We start from the raw sequence: 22,213 nt of genomic DNA on the forward strand, positions 1-22,213 counted from the left end.
AATTGCATTAGGACCATCAACAGGGGCAGTATACAGTAGGCCCAGACTGGAAACAAAAGGGTCAGTATACAATAGGACAAACAACAGGGTCATGTATGCAGTAGGACAAACAACAGGGTCAGTATGCAGTAGGACCAACAACAAGGTCAGTATGCAGTAGCACCAACAACAAGGAGAGTATGCAGTAGGACCAGACTGGCAACAACATGGTCAGTATAGAGTAAGACCAACAACAGGGTCAGTGTGCAGTAGGACCAACAACAGGGTCAGTGTGCAGTAGGACCAACAACAGGGTCAGTATACAGTAGGACCAACAACGGGGTCAGTACACAGTAGGTTCAACAACAGGTTCAGTGTACAGTAGGACCAATAACAGGGTCAGTGTGCAGTAGGACCAACAACAGGGTCAGTATACAGTAGGACCAACAACGGGGTCAGTACACAGTAGGTTCAACAACAGGTTCAGTGTACAGTAGGACCAATAACAGGGTCAGTGTGTAGTAGGACCAACAACAGGGTCAGTGTGTAGTAGGACCAACAACAGGGTCAGTGTGTAGTAGGACCAACACCAGGGTCAGTGTGTAGTAGGACCAACACCAGGGTCAGTGTGCAGTAGGACCAACAATAGGGTCAGTGTGCAGTAGGACCAACAACAGGGTCAGTGTGCAGTAGGGCCAGACCGGCAACAAAAGGGTCCGTATAAATTAGGTTCAACACCAGGGTCAGTATACAGTAGGACCAGACTGGCAACAGCAGGGTCAGTATACAGTAGGACCAACAACAGGGTCAGTGTGCAGTAGACCAACAACAGGGTCAGTGTGCAGTAGGACCAGACTGGCAACAACAGGGTCAGTATACAGTAGGACCAATAACAGGGTCAGTATACAGTAGGACCAACAACAGGGTCAGTATACAGTAGGACCAACAACAGGGTCAGTGTGCAGTAGGACCAACAACAGGTTCAGTATACAGTAGGACCAATAACAGGGTCAGTATACAGTAGGACCAACACCAGGGTCAGTATACAGTAGGACCAACAACAGGGTCAGTGTGTAGTAGGACCAACAACAGGGTCAGTATGCAGTAGGACCAACAACAGGGTCAGTGTGCAGTAGGACCAACAGGGTCAGTGTGCAGTAGGACCAACAGCAGGGTCAGTATACAGTAGGACCAACAACAGAGCCAGTATACAGTAGGACCAATAACAGGGTCAGTGTGCAGTAGGACCAACAACAGGGTCAGTATACAGTAGGACCAACAACGGGGTCAGTACACAGTAGGTTCAACAACAGGTTCAGTGTACAGTAGGACCAATAACAGGGTCAGTGTGTAGTAGGACCAACAACAGGGTCAGTGTGTAGTAGGACCAACAACAGGGTCAGTGTGTAGTAGGACCAACACCAGGGTCAGTGTGTAGTAGGACCAACACCAGGGTCAGTGTGCAGTAGGACCAACAATAGGGTCAGTGTGCAGTAGGACCAACAACAGGGTCAGTGTGCAGTAGGGCCAGACCGGCAACAAAAGGGTCCGTATAAATTAGGTTCAACACCAGGGTCAGTATACAGTAGGACCAGACTGGCGACAGCAGGGTCAGTATACAGTAGGACCAACAACAGGGTCAGTGTGCAGTAGACCAACAACAGGGTCAGTGTGCAGTAGGACCAGACTGGCAACAACAGGGTCAGTATACAGTAGGACCAATAACAGGGTCAGTATACAGTAGGACCAACAACAGGGTCAGTATACAGTAGGACCAACAACAGGGTCAGTGTGCAGTAGGACCAACAACAGGTTCAGTATACAGTAGGACCAATAACAGGGTCAGTATACAGTAGGACCAACACCAGGGTCAGTATACAGTAGGACCAACAACAGGGTCAGTGTGTAGTAGGACCAACAACAGGGTCAGTATGCAGTAGGACCAACAACAGGGTCAGTGTGCAGTAGGACCAACAGGGTCAGTGTGCAGTAGGACCAACAGCAGGGTCAGTATACAGTAGGACCAACAACAGAGCCAGTATACAGTAGGACCAACAACAGGGTCAGTATGCAGTAGAACCAACAACAGGGTCAGTGTGCAGTAGGACCAGACTGGCAACAACAGGTTCAGTAGGACCAATAACAGGGTCAGTATACAGTAGGACCAACAACAGGGTCAGTATACAGTAGGACCAACAACAGGGTCGGTGTGCAGTAGGACCAACAACAGGTTCAGTATACAGTAGGACCAATAACAGGTTCAGTATACAGTAGGACCAATAACAGGGTCAGTATACAGTAGGACCAACAACAGGGTCAGTGTGTAGTAGGACCAACAACAGGGTCAGTATGCAGTAGGACCAACAACAGGGTCAGTGTGCAGTAGGACCAACAGGGTCAGTGTGCAGTAGGACCAACAACAGGGTCAGTGTGCAGTAGGACCAACAACAGGGTCAGTGTGCAGTAGGACCAACAAAAGGGTCAGTGTGCAGTAGGACCAACAACAGGGTCAGTGTGCAGTTGGACCAGACTGGCAACAAAAGGGTCCGTATAAATTAGGTTCAACACCAGGGTCTGTTTAGAGTACAACCAACAACAGGTTCAGTATACAGTTGGACCAACAACAGAGCCAGTATACAGTAGGACCAACAACAGGGTCAGTATGCAGTAGGACCAACAACAGGGGCAGTATACAGTAGGCCCAGACTGGAAGCAAAAGGGTCAGTATACAATAAGACCAACAATAGGGTCAGTATGCAGTAATACCAACAACAGTGTCATTATACAGTAGGACCAGACTGACAACAACAGGGTCTGTATAGAGTAGAACCAACACCAGGGTCTGTATGCAGTAGCACCAACTACAATGTCAGTACACAGTAGGACCAACAACAGGGTCAGTATGCAGTAGGACCAACAATAGGGTGGGTATACAGTAGGACCAACAACAGGGTCAGTATGCAGTAGGACCATCAACAGGGGCAGTATACAGTTGGCCCAGACTGGAAACAAAAGGGTCTTTATACAATGGGACCAACAATAGGGTCAGTATGCAGTAATACCAACAACAGGGTCATTATACAGTAGGACCAGACTGACAACAACAGGGTCTGTATAGAGTAGAACCAACAACAATGTCAGTATACAGTAGGACCAACAACAGGGTCAGTATGCAGTAGGACCAACAATAGGGTGGTATACAGTAGGACCAACAACAGGGCCAGTATGCAGTAGTCCCAGACTGGCAACAACAGGGTCAGTATGCAGTAGGACCAGACTGGCAACAACAGTGTCAGTATATAGTAAGACCAACAACAGGGTCAGTTTACAGTAGGACCAACAACAGAGCCAGTATACAGTAGGACCAGACTGGCAACAACAGGGTCAGTATATAGTAAGACCAACAACAGGGTCAGTTTACAGTAGGACCAGACTGGCAACAAAAGGGTCAGTATAAATTAGGACCAACAACAGGGTCAGTATGCAGTAGGAACAACAACAGGGTCAGTATGCAGTAGGCCCAGACTGGCAACAACAGGGTCAGTATACAGTAGGACCAGACTGGCAACAACAGGGTCAGTATATGGTAGGGCCAACAACAGGGTTAGTATACAGTAAGACCAACACCAGGCTCAGTTTACAGTATGAGCAAGAATAGGGTCAGTATACAATAGGACCAACAACAGGGTCAGTATACAGTAGGGCCAACAATAGGGTCAGTATATAGTGGTACCAACAACAGGGTCAGTATGCAGTAGGACCAACAACAGGGTCAGTGTGCAGTAGGACCAACAACAGGGTCAGTGTGCAGTAGGACCAACAACAGGGTCAGTGTGCAGTAGGACCAACAACAGGGTCAGTATGCAGTAGGCCCAGACTGGCAACAAAAGGGTCAGTATGCAGCAGAACCAACAACAGGGTCAGTGTACAGTAGGACCAACAACAGGGTCAGTGTGCAGTAGGACCAACAACAGGGTCAGTGTGCAGTAGGACCAACAACAGGGTCAGTGTGCAGTAGGACCAACAACAGGGTCAGTGTGCAGTAGGACCAACAACAGGGTCAGTGTGCAGTAGGACCAACAACAGGGTCAGTATGCAGGCTGGGCATTCTGGATTATGCTACTAGTAATACTACTAAATCACAAGGGAACAATTGTCAGTTCCTCTTAGGGTCTTGTGTTCTTAATGGCACTCTATTTCCTTTCTAATGCAGTAGTTTTGACCAGAGCTCTATGGTGCACTACATAGTGTGGGATTTGGCATTCAACCCATCTCGCTTGTACATCCTTCTCTAGAGAGGACTATAGTCTATAGGCTGTTAGTCAGCTGATTGGTTGATGTCAGATGGGCATGTTATCGACTGGCCAATGTCGTGTCTCTGTTCCCGCAGGTGTTCTATGGGAACTCGGACCGCTCGTCGTCCGTTCAGAACCTGCTGCGTCCTCCTATTGTGGCCCGCTATATTAGGCTCCTCCCTCTGGGTTGGCACACCCGCATCGCCCTGCGCATGGAGCTGCTGATGTGCATGAACAAGTGTACCTAAAACCCACGACCCACTACGACCCACGACCCAAATAACCCTAACCTCTAACCCTGTCTATCCTACTGGGCACAGATGTCAGTTCAACGTCTTGTTTTGATTTGGTTAAGTTATCAACTAACGTAAAGTCAACGTGAAATCAAGAAACAAATTCACCATGTCATGTGATTTATGCTAAAAGTTGGATAAAAATATGAGGAAATGCTCTCGCGTTGATTTGTTTTCCACATTTATTCAACGCTATCAAATGTATTTGTTGTGTTGAAATGACATGGAAACCACATTGATGTAATCAGTTTTTGCCCAGTGAGGTCAGTGTCCACCTTGCCCTTCCAACTTAACTCCCAGACGCTTGCCAAAGGGCGACATTATTTAAGCATTTCATTGTACACTTGGCTGTATGACGTGCATATGGCAAATAAACTTTGATTTGTCACTGGTCCGGTACCCCTGTCCAGACACAGTACCCATATAGTAGCAATAGAATGTCTTGATCTCTGACCCTGTTTGTCTTCTAGGGGCTGTGGCAGGCAGAGTGTTTTATTGGCAGAGACCATTGTGTGTTTACCTTTTATAGTAAATAATACAGTATTTAATTTGCATATACCCTGCCCATTCCCCTGCCCATATCCCAATTTGTGCCACCCATAAGTTACAAAACTACATGCCAAGTACACTATATGACCAAAAGTATGTGGACACCTGCTCGTCGAACATCTCATTACTAAATCATGGGTATTAATATGGAGTTGGTCCCCCCCTTTGCTGCTATAACAGCCTCCACTCTTCTGGGAAGGCTTTCCACTAGATGTTGGAACATTGCTGCTATAACAGCCTCCACTCTTCTGGGAAGGCTTTCCACTAGATGTTGGTACATTGCTGCTATAACAGCCTCCACTCTTCTGGGAAGGCTTTCCACTAGATGTTGGAACATTGCTGCTATAACAGCCTCCACTCTTCTGGGAAGGCTTTCCACTAGATGTTGGTACATTGCTGCTATAACAGCCTCCACTCTTCTGGGAAGGCTTTCCACTAGATGTTGGAACATTGCTGCTATAACAGCCTCCACTCTTCTGGGAAGGCTTTCCACTAGATGTTGGAACATTGCTGCTATAACAGCCTCCACTCTTCTGGGAAGGCTTTCCACTAGATGTTGGTACATTGCTGTTATAACAGCCTCCACTCTTCTGGGAAGGCTTTCCACTAGATGTTGGGACATTGCTGCTATAACAGACTCCACTCTTCTGGGAAGGCTTTCCACTAGATGTTGGAACATTGCTGCTATAACAGCCTCCACTCTTCTGGGAAGGCTTTCCACTTGATGTTGGAACATTGCTGCGGGGACTTACTTCCATTCAGCCACAAGAGCATTAGTGAGGTTGGGCATTGATGTTGGGCTCAACACGAGTTGCATTCTTTCAGAGACAGAAAAAAATGTGTCTGCTTGTATATTTAGCAATGGATCCTCTGATAGAAACATCGCTGAAAGACTCTATGGAACAAGGACAACCATATCTACACCCACAAAAACGTGAAGTGCGATCAATATAACATAGAGCCATCGTGACATCCAAAAAGCAGGACTACATTTATATTTAGATCTCGCCACACCTGAAGCCGTCATAGGGTGTACCGTTCAGCGTGCGACGCCCTGACCTGCTTTCCTCCTGGGCTATTATGTGTGAAACACATCTCACTGTCCTAGAAATGCCTCAGACATGATGAAACCAAACCCAGATTCCCCCGGGGTGAAATTCCCCTTTAATTATGAGTTGTTAATATTCTGAGCTTTAAATTCTGGGGATTATCATGTGCATCTTCAGTATGTTCCCATTGTTCCGCTTTAGTGCATTTAACTATATGTCGCAAGTGAAAGTCTTTGGTGGCGAGTCAATACAATTCCAAGTGTGGAAGGTTAAAACCCCCCTCAGACTCAGGAAGGTTAAAACCCCCTTCAGACTCAGGAAGGTTAAAACCCCCTTCAGACTCAGGAAGGTTAAAACCCCCTTCAGACTCAGGAAGGTTAAAACCCCCCTCAGACTCAGGAAGGTTAAAACCCCCTTCAGACTCAGGAAGGTTAAAACCCCCCTCAGACTCAGGAAGGTTAAAACCCCCCTCAGACTCAGGAAGGTTAAAACCCCTTTCAGACTCAGGAAGGTTAAAACCCCCCTCAGACTCAGGAAGGTTAAAACCCCTTTCAGACTCAGGAAGGTTAAAACCCCCTTCAGACTCAGAAAGGTTAAAACCCCCTTCAGACTCAGGAAGGTTAAAACCCCCCTCAGACTCAGAAAGGTTCAAATCCCCCTCAGACTCAGGAAGGTTAAAACCCCCCTCAGACTCAGGAAGGTTAAAACCCCCCTCAGACTCAGGAAGATGTAAACTTTCCTTTTATTTGCCCATATAACATCTATGCCATTCTGAAGAGGTTTATTCTGCCTGTAAGATTTATGGGAAGATTGTTCCATTTAATTAGATCTGCTTTCATATTGTTGAGTAATGGAATAATGTTACTTTTATATATTTGTTGTCACTTGTTAAGCATCCCAAGTATTTCCTATTTTTTTGTGGTCCACATAAAGGATTGCTGTAAATCGTGAGTTTTTCTTATTCCTATTACCATAATTTTTAACAATGATAATTATATCCTGAGATTTGAGTTTTCGATATTGGTCAGCCATATCAGGAGATAATATGCAAATAAGTTTAGTTTATATTCATGTTCACCAATACTGATACCTGTTACATTTGGGTTCTGTCTAATTCTTTCTGCAAGCGTTTCAATTGCTATTGCAAACAGGAGGTTGGAGAGGGGACATTCCTGTCTTGTGCCCCTTTTTTTAAAGCAATTTTATCAGATAATGTATTATTTGTGTATATTTTAGCTTTAGGACATTTATATAATAGTTCTTATTAAATTGATTATTTCAGCTGCATGTGGCTGAAATAGCTGAATCCACCAATTTGAAGGGTTGTCCTCATACTTTTGTATATATAGTGTATATACCATATATTGTGTACCAGGTTATAGAATAGAGCAGAAGCTCTGATCTTGCCGTCCATACCCCAGTCCTACCTACCTACCTACCTACAGGTTATGGAAATGCGCTCTTTTAGTATTTCTCCAATTGGTTTCCTGAAGGAGATATCCTCCACTTCTATGTCAAAGATAATAAAACAGAAACACCATAATAAATACTACAGTGATGTTCTCCAAAACACTACAGTAAATACTACAGTATACTACAGTCGGCAAAACACTACATTAATTACTAAAGTTTATACTACAGTTTATTTTACTACAGAATTTATACTATTAGTTAACTGTAAATACTACACTATACTACAGTACATACATACGTATGCTAAACACTACATTAAGTACTACAATATTTATACCATAGTATACTATAGTATTTTTTTCATGTGAGTGAGAACAAGGAGCTGTAGACATGATCATTGGGGGCCGGTTTACTGGACACGGATAAAGCCTGGTCCTGATTCTCCATTGAGCATGCTTTTTAGTTCAGGACTAGGCGTAGTCTGTGTCCGGGGAACTAGCCCCTAATGATCTAAAGCCCAGAGTCAGATGAGATGGGGATATGTTGTTGGATGTCCTGTAAACTAAAGTACTGTACTGTCTGTGTCTATCTGTTTGAATGTGACTTGTATTGTGATGTGTAACAGTAAGGTATAGTGTTTCTGTATTTCAGTGAAGTCTCCAATGTCCTGTTCTGTTGAATCACATTAGTTTGTATATTTAGGGTTAAGTTTAGGGCCAATACACTCCTCAATAAAGTAACAGCATTGAAAACAAAGGAAACTAGTAGTTGTATACATTATTTCCGATGGTGTAACGCCCTGTCCATAGAGAGGTACTCCGTTACAGATGGTACTCCGATACTGTATCCTTACTGACGTACAGTGCATTTGGAAAGTATTCGGACCCATTTACTTTTTGCACATTTTGTTACGTTATAGCCTTATTCTAAAATATATATATTTTTTAACTCAATCTACACACAATACCCCATAATTCTAAAGTAAAACAGGTTTACAGAAATGTTTGCTCTGTCAGGTTGGACAGGGAGCGTTTCTGGCTATTTTCTGGTCTCTGCAGAGATGTTAGATCGGGTTCAAGTCCGGGCTCTGGCTGGGCCACTCAAGGACATTCAGAGACTTGTCCCGAACTCACTCCTGCGTTGTCTTGGCTGTGTGCTTAGAGTCGTTGTCCTGTTGGAAGGTGAACCTTCACCCCAGTCTGAGGTTCTGAGCGCTCTGGAGCAGATTTTCATCAAGGATCTCTCTGAACTTTTCTCCGTTCATCTTTCCCTCGATCCTGACTAGTCTCCCAGTCCCTGCCGCTGCAAAACATCCCCACAGCATGATGCTGCCACCATGCTTCACCGTAGGGATGGTGCCAGGTTTCCTCCAGACGTGACGCTTGGCATTCAGGCCAGAAATTTCAATCTTGGTTTCATCAGACAAGAGAATCTTTTCTCCTGGTCTGAGAGTTCTTTAGGTGCCTTTTGGAAAAATCCAAGAGGGTTGTCATGTGCCTTTTACTGAGGAGAGGCTTCTGTCTGGCCACCCTACCATAAAGGCCTGATTGGTGGAGTGCTGCAGAGATGGTTGTCCTTCTGGAAGGGTCTCACATCTCCACAGAGGAACTGGAGCTCTGTCAGAGTGACCATTGGGTTCTTGGTCACCTCCCTGACCAAGGCCCTTCTCCCCAGATTGCTCAGTTTGGCCGGGCGGCCAGCTCTAGGAAGAGTCTTGGTGGTTCCAAATTTCTTCCATTTAAGAATGATGTAGGCCACTGTGTTCTTGGCGATCTTCAATGTTGCAGAAATGTTTTGGTACCCTTCCCCAGATCTGTGCCTCGACACAGTCCTGTTTCGGAGCTCTACGGACAATTCATTTGACCTCATGGCTTGGTTTTTGCTCTGACATGCACTGTCAACTGTGGGACCTTATATAGACAGGTGTGTGCCTTTCCTAATATTGTCCAATTAATTTAATTTACCACAAGTGGACTCCAATGAAGTTGTAGAAACACCTCAAAGATTATCCATAAAAACAGGATGCACCTGAGCTCAATTTCGAGTCTCATAGCAAAGGGTCTGAATACTTATGTAAATAAGGTATTTCTGTTTTTTAGTTTTAATACATTTGCCAAAACCTTTTTTTTCTTTGTCATTATGGGGTATTTTGATTTAATCAATTTTAGAATAAGGCTGTAACGTAACAAAATGTGGAAAAAGTCAAGGGGTCTGAATACTTTCTGAATGCACTGTATACAGGAAACATATTAGTAAACATTCTCCAGACAGGAAGTTGCTTGCTAACAAGCAGAGAACAATAGAAGTGATGGTGTTCTATATGTTTAATAAACCCTGTATTAAGGTTAACCCTAGATAGCTGTGTCCTATAAGGTTACTAATAGCAGTGTTCTTTAGGGTTAATAAACTCTGTATTATACAGTCAACCTTATTACTGCAGTGGGCTAACAGAGTGTTTCTTGGTAATCTTTGAAACAAAAGTATACACCTCACACACGATTATGGGCTTAAAAAAAGAAGACGCCTGTACCATGTCAGATATAGAATTGAAATGTGTTCAATTGAGTTTGCATCCCAATATTACACATCACAGAAGACTGAAAAAATAAACTGTTTACATAAAAACAACACATTTGTCGGGGGGGGAAAAAGTTTATTAATTTAAAATTAGAAAAAATATGAATAACATTCCACCCATGAGGCCACTGGGTAATTTTACTGCAGGAAAGGGATTTAATGAACACCATGTGGCTATGAACACAAAGAGAAGAGGACTGTCGAGTTGGTATCTGACCATGTCTGCTAAAGTGCACCGTTCAAAACAGACAATGTGAGATCACTTGAGCCAGGCTAAATTAAACCAGACTATTTGAATACAATCAGATGGTAAAAAAAAAACTGTCATTCAGTGTCCGACTAAAGATGTTCTCTCCCGAGCTGGTGCAAGAGCTGCTCTGTTCAGCAAAATAAACAAGTTAAATATTCTGTTATAAGTGCTTGAAATGAATAATAACAGGACACAGTGTCTAAAGCACAAGCCAAGCTCCTTGACTATCTGGAACGGATCTATTCAATATCCCTCTTCCAGAATTCACATGTATTATAGAATCATTTCAACAGCTATTCACCAGCATTGTAGCATAGTAAATCTGTTTGTATAAACTGCTATTCACCAGCATTGTAGCATAGTAAATATGTTTGTATACACAGCTATTCAACAGCATTGTAAATATATTTGTATAAATAGCAGCATCAGTTGTAAGCGTTTTGGCCAAACAACATTATGTGATTTTAAATTCTCCACCTAGTATCATATAATATACAGACGCGCTCAAATTTGTTGGTACCCTTACATCTCATTGAAATAATGCTTCATTCCTCCTGAAAAGTGATGAAATTAAAAGCTATTTTATCATGTATACTTGCATGCCTTTGGTATGTCATAGAATAAAGTAAAGAAGCTGTGAAAAGATGAATTATTGTTTTTATTCTACAAAGAGATTCTAAAATGGCCTGGACACATGTTGGTACCCCTTAGAAAATATTATAAATACTTGGATTATAGTGATATTTTGTTTCTTTAATTAGTTTCACACGTCTCCAATCTTGTAATCAGTCATTCAGCCTATTTAAATGGAGAAAAGTAGTCACTGTGCTGTTTGGTATCATTGTGTGCACCACACTGAACATGGACCAGAGAAAGCAAAGGAGAGATTTGTCTGAGGAGATCAGAAAGAAAATAATAGAGAAGCATGGTAAAGGTAAAGGCTACAAAACCATCTCCAAGCAGCTTGATGTTCCTGTGACAACAGTTGCAAATATTATTAAGAAGTTTAAGGTCCATGGAAACTGTAGCCAACCTCCCTGGGCGCGGCCGCAAAAGGAAAAAAATCAACCCCAGATTTAACAGAAGGATAGTGCGAAAGGTAGAAAAAGAACCATGGACAACTGCCAAAGAGATACAAGCTGAACTCCAAGGTGAAGGTACGTCAGTTTCTGATCGCACCATCCATCGCTTTTTGAGATGAAATGGGCTCCATGGAAGAAGACCCATCAGAACTCCACTTTTGAAAGAAAAACATAAAAAAGACAGACTACATATTGACAAGCCACCAGCCTTCTGGGAGAATGTCCTTCAGACAGATGAATCAAAACTGGAGCTTTCTGGCCAGTCACATCAGCTCTATGTTCACAGACGAAAACATTAAGCTTTCAAAGGAAAGAACACCATACCTACAGTGAAACATGGAGGAGGCTGGGTTATGTTTTGGGGCTGCTTTGCTGCGCCTGGCACAGGGTACCTTGAATCTGTGCAGGGTACAATGAAATCAAGACTATCAAGGCATTCTGTAGCGAAACGTACTGCCCAGTGTCAGAAAGCTCTGTCTCAGTCACAGGTCATTGGTTCTTCAACAGGATAATGACCCAAAACACACAGCTAAAAGCACCCAAGAATGGATAAGAACAAAACATTGGACTATTGTGAAGTGGCCTTCTATGAGTCCTGATCTGAATCCTATCGAACATCTATGGAAAGAGCTGAAACTTGCAGTCTGGAGAAGGCACCCATCAAACCTGAGACAGCTGGAGCAGTTTGCTCAGGAAGAGTGGGCTAAACTACCTGTTAACAGGTACAGAAGGTACCCTGAGACAGCTGGGGTAGTTTGCCCAGGAAGAGTGGGCCAAACTACCTGTTAACAGGTGCAGAAGGCACCCATCAAACCTGAGACAGCTGGAGCAGTTTGCTCAGGAAGAGTGGGCTAAACTACCTGTTAACAGGTACAGAAGGTACCCTGAGACAGCTGGGGTAGTTTGCCCAGGAAGAGTGGGCCAAACTACCTGTTAACAGGTGCAGAAGGCACCCATCAAACCTGAGACAGCTGGAGCAGTTTGCTCAGGAAGAGTGGGCTAAAACTACCTGTTAACAGGTGCAGAAGGTACCCTGAGACAGCTGGGGCAGTTTGCTCAGGAAGAGTGGGCCAAACTACCTGTTAACAGGTGCAGAAGGCACCCATCAAACCTGAGACAGCTGGAGCAGTTTGCTCAGGAAGAGTGGGCCAAACTACCTGTTAACAGGTGCAGATGTCTCATTGAGAGCTACAGAAAACATTTTAATTGCAATGATTGCCTCTAAAGGTTGTGCAACAAAATATTAGGTTATGGGTTCCATCATTTTTGTCCATGCCATTTTCATTCGTTTTTTTATTTACAATATTATGTTGAACAAAAAAATCTAAAGCAAAGTCTGATTTATATTAAATATGGAAGAAACAATGGTGGATGCCAATTACTTTTGTCAGTTTCAAGTTATTTCAGAGAAAATTGTGCCTTCGTTTTTTTGTGGAGGGGTACCAACAAATTTGAGCATGTCTGTATGTATATATACTATTCATTTAGAAGTTTACATCACAATACCCTTACATTGAAATTGATAATTTACTTGTACTGGTCTATACAGATCCTAATATGTTAACCTGAATGTGATGAAACCAGATCATAATATCTTAACCTGAATGTGATGAAACCAGATCCTAATATCTGAACCTGAATGTGATGAAGCCAGATCCTAATATCTGAACCTGAATGTGATGAAACCAGATCATAATATCTGAACCTGAATGTGATGAAACCAGATCATAATATCTTAACCTGAATGTGATGAAACCAGATCATAATATCTTAACCTGAATGTGATGAAACCAGATCATAATATCTTAACCTGAATGTGATGAAACCAGATCATAATATCTTAACCTGAATGTGATGAAGCCAGATCATAATATATAAACCTGAATGTGATGAAGCCAGATCATAATATATAAACCTGAATGTGATGAAACCAGATCATAATATATAAACCTGAATGTGATGAAGCCAGATCCTAATATCTTAACCTTATTGTGATGACGCCAGATCATAATACACTATCTATACAAAAATTATATGGACACCCCTTTAAATTAGTGTATTTAGCTATTTTATGAGGCAATTGACATTGCTCAGGAGAGGGTTTAGGGCAGGGTGAGCGGTCAGAGGTTAGGGGTCAGGGTTTACCAGAGACGGAAGATGAAGCGAGACAACCCACTCACTATTTTTAGTAGACCAGACCCAGCAGCTATTGCATTGGCGTCTATGGGAGAGCCACTCAGATACTGTTTGAAGAGGTAGGGTTTTAGAAGATGGGCAGGGACGCTGCTGTCCTAGCTTCAGGGGGAAGATGGACAGGGACTCTGCTGTCCTAGCTTCAGGGGGAAGATGGGCAGGGACGCTGTTGTCCTAGCTTCAGGGGGAAGCTGGTTCCACCATTGGGGTGCCAGGACAGAGAAGAACTTGGACTGGGCAGAGTGGGAGCAGGGCTGTTTTCCATGCATCGGCAAGATACAACAGCTACGTCCGGTAAGACGAGGGGTGGGGGTGTGTGTCTATTTGTCAATAACAGCTGGTGCGCAATGTCTAATATTAAAGAAGTCTCGAGGTATTGCTCACCTGAGTTAGAGTACCTCATGATAAGCTGCAGACGACACTATCTACCAAGAGAGTTTTCATCTATGTTTTTCGTAGCCATCCATTTACCTCCACAAGCCGACGCTGGCACTAAGACCACACTCAACGAGCTGTATAAGGCCATAGGCAAATAAGAAAATGGTAATCCAGAAGTGGCGATCATAGTGGCTGGGGACTTTAAAGCAGGCAAACTTAAATCCGTTTTCTCTCATTTCTACCAGCATGTCACAAAAACTAGACCACCTTTATCCCACACACAGAGACGTGTACAAAGCTCTCCCTCACCCTCCATTTGGAAAATCTGACCATAATTCTATCCTCCTGATTACAAGCAAAAACTAAAGAAGAAAGTACCAGTGACTCGCTCAATACGGAATTGGTCAGATGACATGGATGCTACAGGTCTGTTTTGCTGCACAGACTGGAATATGTTCCAGGATTCATCAATTGATATTTAGGAGTATACCACCTCAGTCACCGGCTACATTAATAAGTACATCGATGATGACGTACCCACAGTGACCGTACGTACATGTCCTAACCAGAAGCCATGGATCACAGGCAACATCCGCACGGAGATAAAGGCTAGAGCTGCTGCTTTCAAGGAGCGGGACACAAAATCCTCTTATGCCCTCAGACGAAACATCAAATAGGCAAAGCGTCAATACAGGACTAAGATTGAATCCTACTAAATCAAATCAAATCAAATGTATTTATATAGCCCTTCTTACATCAGCTGATATCTCAAAGTGCTGTACAGAAACCCAGCCTAAAACCCCAAACAGCAAGCAATGCAGGTGTAGAAGCACGGTGGCTAGGAAAAACTCCCTAGAAAGGCCAAAACCTAGGAAGAAACCTAGAGAGGAACCAGGCTATGAGGGGTGGCCAGTCCTCTTCTGGCTGTGCCGGGTGGAGATTACAACAGAACATGGCCAAGATGTTCAAATGTTCATAAATGACCAGAATCCTACTACACCGGCTCTGATGCTTGTCGGATGTGGCAGGGCTTGCAAACTATTACAGACTACAAAGGGAGACGCAGCCAGGAGCTGCCCAGTGACGCGAGACTACCAGATGGGCTAAATGCCTTTGATGCTCGCTTCGAGGCAAGCAACACTGAAGCATGCATGAGAGCACCAGCTGCTCCAGATGACTGTGTGATCACACTCTCCGTAGCCGATGTGAGCAAGACCTTTAAACAGGTCAACATTCACAAGGCCGCGGGGCCAGACGAATTACCAGGATGTGTACTCAGAGCATACGCTGAGCAACTGGCAAGTGTCTTCATTGACAATTTCAACCGGTCGCTGACTGAGTCTGTAATACCTACATGTATCACGCACACCACCAAAGTCCCTGTGCCCAAGAAAGTGAAGGTACCCTGCCTATATGACTAGCGCCCCGTAGCACTCACATCGGTTGCCATGAAGTGCTTTGAAAGGCTGGTCATGGCTCACATCAACACCATCATCCCGGAAATTCTGGACCCAGTCCAATTCGCATACTGCCCCAACAGATCCACAGATGACATAATCTCAATCGCACTCCACACTGCCCTTTCCCACCTGGACAAAAGGAACACCTATGTGAGAATGCTATTCATTGACTACAGCTCAGCGTTCAACGCCATAGTGCCCACAAAGCTCATCACTAAGCTAAGGACCCTGGGACTAAACACCTCCCTCTGCAACTGGATCCTGGACTTCCTGACAGGCCGCCCCCAGGTGGTAAGGGTAGATAACAACACATCTGCCACACTGATCCTCAACACTGGGGCCCCTCAGTGGTGTGTTTTTAGTCTCCTCCTGTACTCCCTGTTCACCCATGACTGCGTGGCCAAGCACGACTCCAACACCATCATTAAGACAAGGAAGATGATCATCCTCAAAAAGTTCTACAGCTGAACCATCAAGAGCATCCTGACCGGTTGCATCACCGTCTGGTATGCTCAGCATCCAACTGTAAGGCACTACAGAGGGATGCCCAGTACATCATTGGGGCATCCAGGACCTCCTATGCCAGGCAGTGTCAGAGGAAGGCCCCAAAAACTTTTTGGGTTACTACATGATTCCATATGTGTTATTTCATAGTTTTGATGTCTTCGCTATTATTCTACAATGTAGAAAATAGTAAAAATAAAGAAAAACCCTTGAATGAGTAGGTGTGTCCAACTGGTACTGTATTTGTTTCTGATTTTGTCAGGAAGTCAGGAAGTTAAAGCATACTGTTATATTGTTACGTGTATGATCTATGTAGTATTATTATACACTGCTCAAAAAAATTAAGGGAACACTAAAATAACACATCCTAGATCTGAATGAATGAAATAATCTTATTAAATACTTTTTTGTTTACATAGTTGAATGTGCTGACAACAAAATCACACAAAAATAATCAATGGAAATCCAATTTATCAACCCATGGAGGTCTGGATTTCGAGTCACAATCAAAATGAAAGTGGAAAACCACACTACAGGCTGATCCAACTTTGATGTAATGTCCTTAAAACAAGTCAAAATGAGGCTCAGTAGTGTGTGTGGCCTCCACGTGCCTGTATGACCTCCCTACAATGCCTGGGCATGCTCCTGATGAGGTGGCGGATGGTCTCCTGAGGGATCTCCTCCCAGACCTGGACTAAAGCATCCGCCAACTCCTGGACAGTCTGTGGTGCAACGTTGCGTTGGTGGATGAAGCGAGACATGATGTCCCAGATGTGCTCAATTGGATTCAGGTCTGGGGAACGGGCGGGCCAGTCCATAGCATCAATGCCTTCCTCTTGCAGGAACTGCTGACACACTCCAGCCACATAAGGTCTAGCATTGTCTTGCATTAGGAGGAACCCAGGGCCAACCGCACCAGCATATGGTCTCATAAGGGGTCTGAGGATCTCATCTCGGTACCTAATGGCAGTCAGGCTACCTCTGTAGAGCACATGGAGGGCTGTGCGGCTCCCCAAAGAAATGCCACCCCACACCATGACTGACCCACCGCCAAACCGGTCATGCTGGAGGATGTTGCAGGCAGCAGAACGTTCTCCACGGCGTCTCCAGACTCTGTCACGTCTGTCACATGTGCTCAGTGTGAACCTGCTTTCATCTGTGAAGAGCACAGAGCGCCAGTGGTGTTCTCTTGGTGTTCTCTGGCAAATGCCAAACGTCCTGCACGGTGTTGGGCTGTAAGCACAACCCCCACCTGTGGACGTCGGGCCCTCATACCACCCTCATGGAGTCTGTTTCTGACCGTTTGAGCAAACACATGCACATTTGTGGCCTGCTGGAGGTCATTTTGCAGGGCTCTGGCAGTGCTCCTCCTTGCACAAAGGCGGAGGTAGCGGTCCTGCTGCTGGGTTGTTGCCCTCGTACAGCCTCCTCCACGTCTCCTGATGTACTGGCCTGTCTCCTGGTAGCGCCTCCATGCTCTGGACACTACGCTGACAGACACAGCAAACCTTCTTGCCACAGCTCGCATTGATGTGCCATCCTGGATGAGCTGCACTACCTGAGCCACTTGTGTGGGTTGTAGACTCCGTCTCATGCTACCACTAGAGTGAAAGCACCGCCAGCATTCAAAAGTGACCAAAACATCAGCCAGGAAGCATAGGAACTGAGAAGTGGTCTGTGGTTACCACCTGCAGAACCACTCCTTTATTGGGGGTGTCTTGCTAATTGCCTATAATTTCCACCTGTTGTCTATTCCATTTGCACAACAGCATGTGAAATTTATTGTCAATCAGTGTTGCTTCCTAAGTGGACAGTTTGATTTCACGGAAGTGTGATTGACTTGGAGTTACATTGTGTTGTTTAAGTGTTCCCTTTATTTTTTTTAGCAGTATATTATTCCTATCTCAGAGCCATTTGCATTCCTTGTTATAGCCTAATGTCTAAACAAAATCAATCAATCAATCAATGTATTTATAAAGCCCTTCTTACATCAGCTGATGTCACAAAGTGCTGTGCAGAAACCCAGCCTAAAACCTCAAACAGCAAGTAATTCAGGTGTAGAAGCACGGTGGCTAGGAAAAACTCCCTAGAAAGGCCAGAACCTAGGAATAAACCTAGAGAGGAACCAGGCTATGAGGGGTGGCCAGTCCTCTTCTGGCTGTGCCGGGTGGAGATTATAACAGAACATGTCCAAATGTTCATAGATGACCAGCAGGGTCAGATAATAATAATCACAGTGGTTGTAGAGGGTGCAACAGGTCAGCACCCCAGGAGTAGATGTCAGTTGGCTTTTCATAGCCGATCATTCAGAGTATCTCTATCGCTCCTGCTGTCTCTAGAGAGTTGAAAACAGCAGGTCTGGGACAAGGTAGCACGTCCGGCGAACAGGTCAAGGTTCCATAGCCACAGGCAGAACAGTTGAAACTGGAGCAACAGCACGACCAGGTGGACTGGGGACACCAAGGAGTCATCAAGCCACATAGTCCTGAGGCATGGTCCTAGGGCAATAGGTCCTCCGAGAGAAAGAAAGAGAGAGAGTTAGAGAGAGCATACTTAAATTCACACAGGACACCGGATAAGACAGGAGAAATACTCCAGATATAACAGACTGACCCTAGCCCCCCGACACATAAACTACTGCAGCATAAATACTGGAGGGTGAGACAGGAGGGGTCAGGAGACACTGTGGCCCTATCCGATGATACCCCCGGACAGGGCCAAACGGATATAACGGATATAACCCCACCCACTTTGCCAAAGCACAGCCCCCACACCACTAGAGGGATATCTTCAAACCACCAACTTACTATCCTGAGATAGGACCGAGTATAGCCCACAAAGATCTCCCCCACGGCACGAACCTGAGGGAGGGCGCCAACTCGGACAGGAAGATCACGTCAGTGACTTAACCCACTCAAGTGACGCACCCCTCCTAGGGATGGCATGGAAGAGCACCGGTAAGCCAGTGACTCAGCCCCCGTAATAGGGTTTAAGGTCGAGAATCCCAGTGGAGAGAAGGATTTGATTTAGTTTGTTTTTACCAGAGACGGTAATGTGAAGAACAACATGACCTGCACCAAAGTCAAGTTAGGATTTAACTTTATCCAAGTTCTAAAATTCTCTGGTATAATGCCCTGCTTTTATTTTGTCACACACAACTGTAAGCTATTTTCTGTAATTAGCTTGCCATTAACTTGAAAATAATGAGTTTATTTTCCTGTAATAATGAATACAAATTAGCTAAATTTAAGACATTGTCAGCTATATGATATGGTCATCATTTGAACTGGCTAGCCAGCTAACTTAACGTTAGCTAGCTAGTTAACAAGCTAGAAACGAACCAAGACATTGTTTAGAAAGTTGCTTTTAGTTTCCTGGTTTGCTTGATTGACATATCCTAAATTCATTTTTAAACAGATGGGTTTATTTGGTGTTAAAATACACCAATTATGCTATTATGGATCTCCAGGCTGCTGATGTCATGCAGCCTGTTGTTTTTGTGTTTATACTTTTTAACTACAACGACAAGTTGGATGTCCGACGACAATAGAACGTTTATGATGTCACTGCGACAACTGAATAGAGACATTTCAATAGATGTAGTATAAACCAGCCTTTAGTCTTGAAATCTTTGGTTGTTTAGTACACTACCATACTCACTCTGTTTAGCACATGGCCTCACATGTGAATCCTTAAAGAGATGGGTGGGGCTCAGGCTTAAGAAGGTGTAAACGATGTTGAATTAGTGTAGACAAAGCAGAGCTCTCTAGTGGGTGTACCAAAACATTCCAAGGCCATTCTCTCAAAACTGGGGTTACAAGTTTATCAACTTTCAAAGCAGAATTACTTTCCCATTGTTCCTCAACTGTAGTGTATGATACACCATTTTCTAGCTCTGAGTCTCTACTTTTATCCAATGCAAAAAACACCATTTAAAATGTTGCTACATAAGACCGAATCGAGCCGGTCGGTCACATATGTATTAGTTAATATGTCATACATATGTATGTGTATTTACGTATATACAGTATCTCTACATTTTGCTTAAGTCTATCTAAATATCTCAGAGTTTCCTTATTTGGCCTCTGCTACCTTACATATCTTGTATGTTACCATGACAAAGAAACCTCATCCTGTATACAGTGCTTTCACAAAGTATTCACACCACTTGACTTTTTTCCACATTTTGTTGTGTTACAGCCTGCATATAAAATGGGATAAATTGAGATTTTGTGTCACTGGCCTACACACAACACCCCATAATGTCAAAGTGGAATGATGTTTTTAGAAATGTTTACTAAATAATTTATGATTTCAACTTGAAATGCCCTGAGTCAACAAGTGTTCAACCCCTTTGTAATGGCAAGGCTAAATAAGTTTAATTGTAAAAAAGACCAGGGATGTTTTCCAATGCTTCGCAAAGAAGGGCAGCTATTGGTAGATGGGTAAAATAAAAAAAAACAGACACTGAATTTTGAGCATGGTGAAGTTATTAATTACAATTTGGATGGTGTATCAATACACCCAGTCACTACAAAGATACAGGTGTCCTTCCTAACTCAGTTACCGGAGAGGAAGGAAACCGCTCAAGCATTTCACCATGAGGACAATGGTGACTTTAAAACAGTTACAGAGTTTAATGGCTGTGATAGGAGAAAACTGAGGATGGATCAACAACATTGTAGTTACTCTCCTTCTCCGTGGCCGACGTGTGAGTAAGACATTTAAACATGTTAACCCTTGCTAGGCTAACGGCCCAGACGGCATCCATAGCCGCGTCCTCAGAGCATGCGCAGACTAGCTGGCTGGAGTGTTTACGGACATATTCAATCTTTCCCTATCCCAGTCTGCTGTCCCCACATGCTTCAAGATGGCCACCATTGTTCCTGTACCCAAGAATGAAAAGGTAACTGAACTAAATTACTATCTCCCTGAAGCACTCACTTCTGTCATCATGAAGTGCCTTGAGAGGCTAGTTAAGGATCATATCACCTCCACCTTACCTGTCACCCTAGACCCACTTCAGTTTGCATACCACCCCAACAGGTCCACAGACGATGCAATCACCATCACACTGCATACTGCCCTATCACATCTGGACAAGAGGACTACCTACGTAAGAATGCTGTTCATTGACTATAGCTCAGCATTTAACACCATAGTACCCTCCAAGCTCATCATTAAGCTTGAGGCCCTCGGTCTCAACCCCGCCCTGTGCAATTGGGTCCTGGACTACATAGGCGTACAGAGGCCCATTATCAGCAACCATCACTCCTGTATATATTGTGCATTTTTCAGTACATATGTGGCAATTATGTATTTCAGAAGGAACCAGCAAGACAAATGCACTCTATATGTGCTCTGGGTCATTAGACACCATTAGACATGCACCTATCTGGGGGTTGGACACGACTGGTTATTCCTGTAACTGTGTTATGGCCAACTATGTACTGTTGCTATGGTTACACCTCTTGGGTCTTTTTCAGAACAGGGGTGTCCCTTTCAGAGGAGTTAGCAGGATGACATGTATGGTTATTTCTGTAAAGTGCCAAGGTCTGTTACTATGGTCCTACATGCATGAAGCTAGCTTAAGGCGAGTGCAGGTTTATTTTTGTCTATTTCTGTGTCTCTACGGGATCCATGCCCTAATATGAAGGCAATATGATAACGTGGCTAAATGCCAGAGTGGATGAGCCATTAAGAGGAGTTACTATGAGTGTGACGTAAGGAGGACAAATGTATAAAACGTGTGTGTCTAGACTGGAAGGCAGTTGTATTCATGAACCAGCTCGGATTTTGTTATGAAGTAATAAAAAGTCTATTTGAACTCACATGCTCCGGTATTTGTGAAATATGATTGCCCGAATATTTCCACGACATGTTCCAATGGGACGTTGTGTTAGCTAATCCAGGTTGATCATTATAAAAGGCTAAATGATCATTAGAAAACCCTTTTGCAATTATGTTAGCACAGCTGAAAACCGTTGTTCTGATTAAAGAAGCAATAAAACTGGCCTTCTTTAGAGTAGTTGAGTATCTGGAGCATCAGCATTTTTGGGTTCGATTACAGGCTCAAAATGCCAAGAAACAAAGTACTTTCTTCTGAAACTCATCAGTCTATTCTTGTTCTGAGAAATGGCTATTCCATGCGAGAAATTGCCAAGAAACTGAAGATCTGGTACAACGCTGTG

At 43.9% G+C, this 22,213-nt stretch overlaps 1 protein-coding gene across 1 annotated transcript in view; it reads left to right on the forward strand.

Annotated features, from left to right (window-relative positions):
- The window catches only part of LOC106613422 (retinoschisin), a 105,640-nt gene extending 100,132 nt beyond the window's left edge, over positions 1 to 5,508 (forward strand). The window contains exon 6 of the mRNA XM_014215611.3: positions 4,370 to 5,508. Within this exon, the coding sequence (XP_014071086.2) occupies positions 4,370 to 4,522 (153 nt within the window). The 3' untranslated portion in view covers positions 4,523 to 5,508. The remainder of the gene's footprint in view (positions 1 to 4,369) is intronic.
- Positions 5,509 to 22,213: the final 16,705 nt, after the last annotated feature.

The sequence above is a fragment of the Salmo salar genome, chromosome 10, assembly GCF_965601325.2.
Source record: "Salmo salar chromosome 10, fSalSal1, whole genome shotgun sequence".
In the NCBI taxonomy this organism is placed as follows: domain Eukaryota; kingdom Metazoa; phylum Chordata; class Actinopteri; order Salmoniformes; family Salmonidae; genus Salmo; species Salmo salar.